The following is an 8,355-nucleotide window of genomic DNA, read 5'->3' on the forward strand; positions in this document are numbered from 1 at the left end:
GACACCGACGGTTGCAGCTACTCCTTTCCCCCACATAAGGGCTTCCCTGTCTCTCGTTGCTTCTGTGTCTTCAACGATTCCGATTATCCCTTTGAGGTCAATTTCTCTCATGGGTGTCATCAGAGCCAGATCTAATTGCTTCTGTTTGGTGAATTGGAAATAGAAAGGACTATGCAGGCTTTCTCGCTGCCGGATCCATTTTAAGGGTTTCAATTCTTCACCCACTCAAGGCAATATGCTGAATTGTATGTCTGGCTTTTTCCCTCACGGTTTTATCAGGTGCTGGTACAGATTCTGCAACATTGAATTGGGTGGGACACATTCCTTAAGGGTACCATTAAGAGCTTATATATTTGGAATCAAATTGGGAGAGTGGCTGTCATTTGGGCATCTGTTGGGAGGGTATCTTTCTTTCTATGTTTATTTCTCTGGTTGAGACCATTATCTTACTTGCAGGATAACATGTATCAAAACACTTCATTAGAGTTTAATACAACATTTTTCTTATCAAGTACTTGAATGCATTACTCTAGATTAACTGTGCAGCACTTTTTGGACTTGATTCCTCTCGGATGAGGAGTTCACTTTAAAGGGGAATAATGAGAAATTGTAGTTATTAGTACCAAAAAAATCATTGCAGGGCTGCTGTTTCAAAACTAATTAAAACTGATTAGTCTGGAAGCAGCTCTAATTCCATCATGCATTTCAGGAATTGGATGGTTTGTACTTTGTATCTCCACATATTAGTTACTGTTGAAGCTGAAATTTTACCCAAATTCCAGTCTGCATGATATTGATAAATCAAGTTATACACAAGTTATTCACACTCTCATTCTTGTGTTTTGAATGTGCAGGATAAAACACAGAAGCTGAGACCGACTTAGCTTAAAACACAGAAGCAAAGTTGCTGGATTTGCTACTATCAATTACAAAATAAGTAAATCCCACTTGAAGAACCAGCAAGGAAAGAGTAGAACTTCCATTAAGACAACAAACTGACATTAAGAGACCATAAGAAATCCAATGCTTATGTACTTAGATGTGTGAAATAGTGCTGCATTGTGAAAGCTAATGACAGCAACACTTTTGTATTTTGCTACTATTTTTGTATTTAGCTAGAGAATTAGTTCATAAAAAAATTGAATCTGTTTTATTTTTTGCATTGTAAGAGATTTTTACATTATTAATATTATACGACAACTATTTCTTTAATTGTCATTTGATTGAACAATTGTACAAGTTACTAGTACTAAAAGAGCCAAAACAGCATGTTCATTACCACTTGCCAAAAGAAAAGTACCAAACTGACAAACACGATATAGTAAGAGTTTACAAGATAAGGAACACAGCCTGCTAATTATTCATTGCAATTTGCCATAATTCTAACATAGTAACATAATTAACTGCTACAGAGTGAAGCCTAATACATAATTCTAATCCAACCCTCCATCCCTCTGAAAGAGAGCACAAAAAACAGCACACTACACTTCAAATGCTCACTAAGAGCCAACTAAACAGATCCACGCAGCACTTCTCGTTGCAAGGTTTTGCCAAAAAAGAAACTTGCTGGTTTTTACTTGTCTGTCAAAGACAAAACAGAAAGCCAAAATCCTCCAACAGTTCTGCATAGTCACAAATGCAATATTAGTTTGTTATGATAACTGTAAGTTTAACTATAAGTTCAGGGAAAATATTTAAAAGTGAGAATACTTACATGTATCCATTAATCATTTTGATTTCTTTTCTTGCAAGTTCTGCTATTGTGACCGTGCTCCCCGCATTCATGACATGCTTTCCTTTTGACAACTGATTTATTAAGTGACACTTCAAGTCCACTCTTAAATCTGCCATTTTGAGTCATTTTTCCTCCATCCTTCTTTCTCCCCTTTGTTTGTGATACATGCGGGTTTCCAATAGTCAGTTGTGGTGGTTCACTCACTTGCTCAGATGAGCAAACTTGATTTACATTCTTCTCGCTTGACTCCAAAAGTGCTACTCCTTCACTTGTTTTCATTGCAGCAGCTGACTTATGAGTTTGCTTCATTTCTGAAATAATGAAATTGTATGCTTCCTTAGACTCTTCTGCTAGATCAGCTAAAAAACTTGCTTCTCGTTGCACATGCACCCTTCTTAAAATCTTTAATGTATCAGATTTTTCACCCAAATCATTATCATTATAAGTGTCTTCAAGACCTCTGTTACCATCCTTAGTCCATCGTTCCTTAATAAAATGACTAGGAATCTGAACAACTCCCTTTGCTTGGAAAATTACTAGTATGTGTCGGCACAATATCCCCATAAATTCATATAGTTCACAGCCACATTTAGCAATCTGTGAGTCTAAGTCTATATCAACAGTGAAAGTATCTCGAGCATCATAGCAATTGGACACCTGATACACATATTTAGGCCCATCTCTTCTAATCTTATGTCTAGTGAATCGGTTGATTTTCTCTAGCTCACCTTTAAATTTAGCAAAAATATTTCTGGTGTATATAGATGCCGCATGTTCCTCAAGTTTTGACCCGGTACTCAAAATACGAGACTTATGCCTTGATTCATAATTTTCCTTTCGTTCTGCCTCTAAGCGACTTTCAACAGCTTTCTCAAACTTCAACACAAATTCTTGTAATGTTGTTGATGCATCAACAAAAGAATCAAAGAAAGCATTAATACTTTCACTTCTTTGAGTAGTATTCATTCCAGCAAAGAATGTACTCCTGTTATAAATTGGTATCCAAGATTCTCTAATCTTATATAACCCTTGAAGCCATTCATTTTCCTTCAAGTTATACTCGACCATTATGCGCATCCATTCTTCTTCAAAACTTTGAATGCTATGTGAACCTCGAATGCATCTTTTCATATCTCGCTTGAAAATAGATTGTTTGTGATATATGTGAGCTAACTTCTCAGGAAACTTCTTTATAATATGCCACAAACACAGGCGGTGACGGCTTTCTGGAAAGACTTTTGCCAAAGCAGCTTTCATAGCTAAATCTTGATCAGTTATGATAGATATAGGTTTTTTTCCACCCATTGCTTGAAGCCATGTTTTAAACAACCACACAAAAGAAGCCTCTGATTCATCTTGTAGTAAAGCACAACCATATAAAATAGACTGAGAGTGATTATTCAACCCAACAAATGGAGCAAACGGCATACTATACTTATTAGTTTTATAAGTGGTATCAAAAGTGATGACATTCCCAAAGAGTTGGTAAGATAATCGTGATCTAGCATCCACCCAAAACAAGTTCACCATCCGAGAATCTTCATCACATTGGATTGCATAGAAAAAGTTAGAATTTTCTACTTGTTTCCGTTTACAATAATCGAAAACAGCTTGAGCATCTCCAACATCTAAATTCTTTCTCCGAACATTTCTAATGTAATTCCAACAATCCCTATTAGTGAAAGTTGAGTCACCATCATTAAAAATTGCAGCAACCTTTCCAGTCGGTATGCCTTCTTCTTCAAATTTTTCAACAAGACTCTTTGCTGCTACACTCATCTTTTTATGGCACCTCATATAGGACACACTTTTGGGACTAACCATGACATGATTATGATCATTGTTAAAAGACTTTATCATCCACTTACTTTTGGTTGTGCCTCTTGAAACAATAAGTGAAGCCTCACAACCACTTCGGATAGTTGAGCACTTTCTTTTAGTTTGATTAGTGCTATCTTGAATTTCTTCAGTTCTTGAGATCTTCACTTTATGTTGACCTTCATTGCAACATACCAAAACTGCTCTCTTTGGTTTACTTGAACGAACACGTACTCCAAAACCATTCTTCTTAGCAAAAGAATTATAAAATTCTCTAACCTTTTCAATGGACTCAAATTCCATCCCAATTTCAGGTTTGCTATTCAATTCCCCACCTATATCTGAAGTATCCAGTATACTAGTTGTAAAATCCTTACTAGATGAACCAATACCATTATCATCCATTAGTTGTTGTCCCTGAATTTAAAAGAAAAACAAATATTAGTTTGAGTTTGGAAATAGTAGTGGTGGCTAGAAATAGTATATGTTTAGCAACAAAACACCATCTCCCTCCCAGTACAGATATAAAACACGAAAACCAGCCAAGGAGAAATCCTAATGCATGACACCCAAAACGATATTGATATGTAACGCTGCACAATGGTGCCCAGCCAAGGAGAATCAAACAAGATGATAGGACAATTCTTGAGAGATGATTTATCAACGTAATGATACCAATTTCCCAAAATTACATAAGAATACCTTTGTTTCATCAACGGAACCTGAAGCCATAGAATGAGTGATTGAGATAGTAGTCCTTGGCGAAGGAGGTTGCGGCAGCAGAGAAATAGGATTCACCTCCGCCATCGATCAACCCTCTCGACAGCTTGGTTTAGCGCTGCAAGGATGAGAAAATTTTATCGACGTTTTTCCCTGTGCCAGGTTTTGTGAAATCACGTGAGGGAATTAGTGATGAATATGAGCCTTTAGATTGTAATATAATTAACGGTTAAAGATTTGGAGTGTCTTAGATGACTTACTCTTGGAGTGAGTATATCCCTTCTCATATATATATATATACTTTTTTTTTCGACACATCGGAAAACTATGTATATAGACTTTAAAAACAAAGAAAGCAAATATTTAATTAATTATTATTTAAACTAAAGCAAAACTTTAATTTACTTTTTAATATTTTATTTCACTAAATATATAAATTATTATAAATGAACATACGAAGATTGATATGCAGTTGACAGTTTTTTTATAAGTGTTTGTTCATTTGGAAAACTATGAGAATTTATGCAACAAATGACTATTTAAAATTTAAAATGTGTTTTCACACTTACGGGGAGCTTCCCCATTTCATCAACATTTTGTGAATCGTTGATGTTCTTACATGAACATGAAGGTCCTAGATCTAGGGTTATGTGTAGTCATTGTTGAGCTTAAGTGAGAACTTGTCTTATTGAATAGGAGGATTAGCATTTTATGGTGGGGCTAAACCATAACCCTAAATCTATAACATTTGGGCCTCATCTTGTCTATTGAGCCCTCAAGTGAACCGGACTCAACTCTAAGTTTCAGCCTAGGTCGATGACCCCTTTAGTGGTGGTCAAGCCGCCCTGCCAAGGACGAGACCGGTCTGCATGCCTACAAGATGTCGAGTCCTTTACATAAGGATGAAGTCATCTTTGACATTAAGAGTCGAGTCGCTTAAGACGTTGGCCCTTCTCATGCACGTTGAGCCTTCAGCTTAGGGCGAGACCGGTCTAGTTGACAAAAAAAACTATGAAAATATTATACATTAATAAATATTCTTTGATGATATTACATAAATCAGATACCTACTAAACTCCAAGCAACTAGTCCCTAAAGGATAACTCAAGTCGTAAGAGTTGGGTGACATATGAGTTGAGAATGAGTACGTCCAGGGATCATTCCCTGACAGGTGCAATTTATTTTTCGATGTACCAAAAAAACTCTCTAAGCAAAGAAATGTAAGGATAAAACAATTGTTGAAACGGAGCTCATCTAAGATCTGTCCAAGATGCTCTACTAGGGCTCACAGATCTAGAAAGCTTTGTGAGGCTGATGCTTCAGGGCATTGGTAAATTTTTTTTTTATTTTAATATTACTTAATTTACACATCAATACCAATATAATTTTAAATTAATTACGACTATAAAAAATTAATATTTTTTCCAAATTATATATCATCTAAAAAAATTAATGTTATTTTTTAAATTAATTTTCTTTTCATATTTTTATTAAATTATATAAAATAAAAAATAGTCCACCTTCAACTCTTCTGGTTCGGTTGTGCTGCTGCGAATTTCGTTTTGAAGATGCAGATCTTCGTGAAAACCCTAACGGGGAAGACGATCACCCTTGAGGTTGAATCCTCCGACACAATCGACAATGTGAAAGCTAAGATCCAAGACAAGGAAGGAATCCCACCGGACCAGCAACGTCTCATCTTCGCCGGAAAGCAGCTCGAAGACGGTCGCACCCTCGCCGACTACAACATCCAGAAGGAGTCCACTCTCCACCTCGTCCTCCGTCTCCGCGGTGGCGCCAAGAAGAGGAAGAAGAAGACCTACACCAAGCCCAAGAAGATCAAGCACAAGCATAGGAAGGTGAAGCTCGCTGTCCTCCAGTTCTACAAGGTGGATGACTCCGGGAAGGTTTAGAGGCTGAGGAAGGAGTGCCCTAATGCTGAGTGCGGTGTCGAGACTTTCATGGCGAACCACTTTGATCGTCATTAATGTGGCAAGTGTGGGCTCACCTATGTCTACCAGAAGCCCACTTGGACTGGGCGAGCCCCTAGAGGGGCAACACCCAGTGTGTAGCCCGCCCCGAGGCGAGAGTCTGGCCTTAAGTTGGGCCTCAGCTTCGGAGGCCCAATCGGCCCAATAGGTAGTGCCCAAGCTCTATAAATAGGAGGTAGTTACCAATTGTAGGGGACTTCTGGCCCATTTGACAAAATAACACGTGAAATTCAGCATTCTCTCTCTCATTTTCATTCTCTCTAGCACAATTTTCCACTCTCTAGGTACTATCCCTATCCTCAATGTTCATTCCCAGAACATTTGGCGCCGTCTGTGGGGACTATAAACTTTCTATTCCCATTCACGTGGATTGATTGTGCAAGAAGCTATCTCTGATTACGATTAGGCAATTCTCGAGTTTTCTGATTCTGATTCTGTGACCAGCGTTCGTTTTTCGATCGAGTTTGCGTCATTCCTGGTTTAGATGGAGACGCGACGCAGGAGGCAGCATCATTCACCAGTGCGACAGCGAATTTCGCCGCCTCGGCGGCCTCATCGAGTTGTCCTGGATTCTCCGATACGAACAGCGGGAGTACAGCCGCCTTCTCCTCCTCCATCACCACCACCACCTCCTCCATCGCCTTCGCAGGTCGAATCTCTGGAGCGATCACCAGAGAATTCACCTACTCCGGAGCAACCGGCGGTGACACAGGAGCAGTGGCGCCATATGATGCGCAACATTGGCAACATCCAGCAGCAGAATGAGCATCTACAAGCTCAGTTGGACTTCTACCGCCGCGAGCAACAAGATGATGGACGCAGAGAGGCGGATTCCGTAGCTGAGTTCCGTCCGTTCTCAGAGAACGTTGAGAGTGTGGCAATTCCAGATAATATGAAAACGTTAGTTCTGGATTCTTACAGCGGAGATTCTGATCCGAAGGATCATCTTCTGTATTTCAACACGAAGATGGTGATAATCGCGGCATCAGATGCGGTGAAGTGTAGGATGTTTCCATCGACATTCAAATCGACGGCGATGGCATGGTTCACGACTTTGCCGCGCGGATCGATTTCGAATTTCAGAGGCTTCTCATCCAAGTTTCTAGTGCAATTCTCGGCGAATAAGAATCAGCCGGTGACGATCAATGACCTATACAACATTCGCCAACAAGAAGGAGAGTCACAGAAGGAATACATGGCAAGGTACAGCGCTGCATCGGTCAAGGTAGAGGACGAGGAACCTCGAGCCTGTGCTCTAGCATTCAAAAATGGTTTGTTACCGGGAGGGTTGAACAGCAAGTTGACACGCAAGCCAGCATGTTCGATGGAAGAGATGCGTGCTCGCGCCAGCACTTATATCCTTGACGAGGAGGACGATGCTTTCAAAAGAAAGCGCGCGAAACTGGAAAAAGGCGACACGTCACCAAAGTGCGCGGAAAAAGATAAAAATGGCGAAGACAAAGGGGATGGCAAGCAGCAAAGACAAGATAAAGGGAAGGCGGTATTGAGGCCGACCAAGGAGCAGTTGTATCCACGGCGTGATGATTATGAACAGCACCGGCCATGGCAATCTAAGTCTCATCGCCAGCGGGAGGAAGCTGACATGGTGATGAACACAGATTTAATGGATATACTCCGCGAGGCGAGGGGCGCAAATCTAGTGGATGAGCCAGAGGCCTCGAAATATCAACCACGGGACGGCAATCCCAAGAAGTGGTGTGAATACCATCGGTCCGCCGGGCACGACGCGGATGACTTCTGGACTTTGCAGCGGGAAATTGATAAGTTGATTCGGGCGGGATATCAAGGAAATCGCCAAGGCCAGTGGCGCAACAACGGCGATCACAACAAAACGCATAAGCGAGAGGAGGAGCGAACGGACACTAAGGGCAAGAAAAAGCAAGAATCAGCGGCTATCGCCACCAAATGGGCTGATGACACGTTCGCTCAACACTCAGGACCGCCCGTAGGGACCATAAACACCATCGCCGGAGGATTTGGCGGTGGTGGTGACACCCATGCGGCACGGAAACGCCATGTTCGTGCAGTTAATTCAGTTCATGAAGTGGCTTTCGGATTCGTACACCCTGT

The 8,355-nt window shown here is 40.4% G+C and overlaps 2 protein-coding genes across 2 annotated transcripts; one reads left to right on the plus strand and one right to left on the minus strand.

Moving 5' to 3' along the window:
• Positions 1-1,723: 1,723 nt before the first annotated feature.
• Positions 1,724-4,360, minus strand: LOC130743750 (protein FAR1-RELATED SEQUENCE 5-like). The gene is made up of 2 exons (XM_057595978.1): positions 4,256-4,360; positions 1,724-3,970 (listed from the first exon to the last, which is right to left on the minus strand). Exons 1-2 carry the CDS (start codon positions 4,358-4,360, stop codon positions 1,724-1,726), a joined length of 2,352 nt encoding a protein of 783 aa, XP_057451961.1.
• A 1,481-nt stretch (positions 4,361-5,841) lies between these two features.
• On the plus strand, positions 5,842-6,297 carry LOC130748325 (ubiquitin). Its single transcript, XM_057601504.1, has one exon. The coding sequence runs from the start codon at positions 5,842-5,844 to the stop codon at positions 6,184-6,186; it is 345 nt and encodes a 114-aa protein (XP_057457487.1). The 3' UTR covers positions 6,187-6,297.
• The last annotated feature ends 2,058 nt before the right edge of the window (positions 6,298-8,355 follow it).

Source organism: Lotus japonicus, chromosome 3 (genome assembly GCF_012489685.1).
Source record: "Lotus japonicus ecotype B-129 chromosome 3, LjGifu_v1.2".
Taxonomy (NCBI): Eukaryota; Viridiplantae; Streptophyta; class Magnoliopsida; order Fabales; family Fabaceae; genus Lotus; species Lotus japonicus.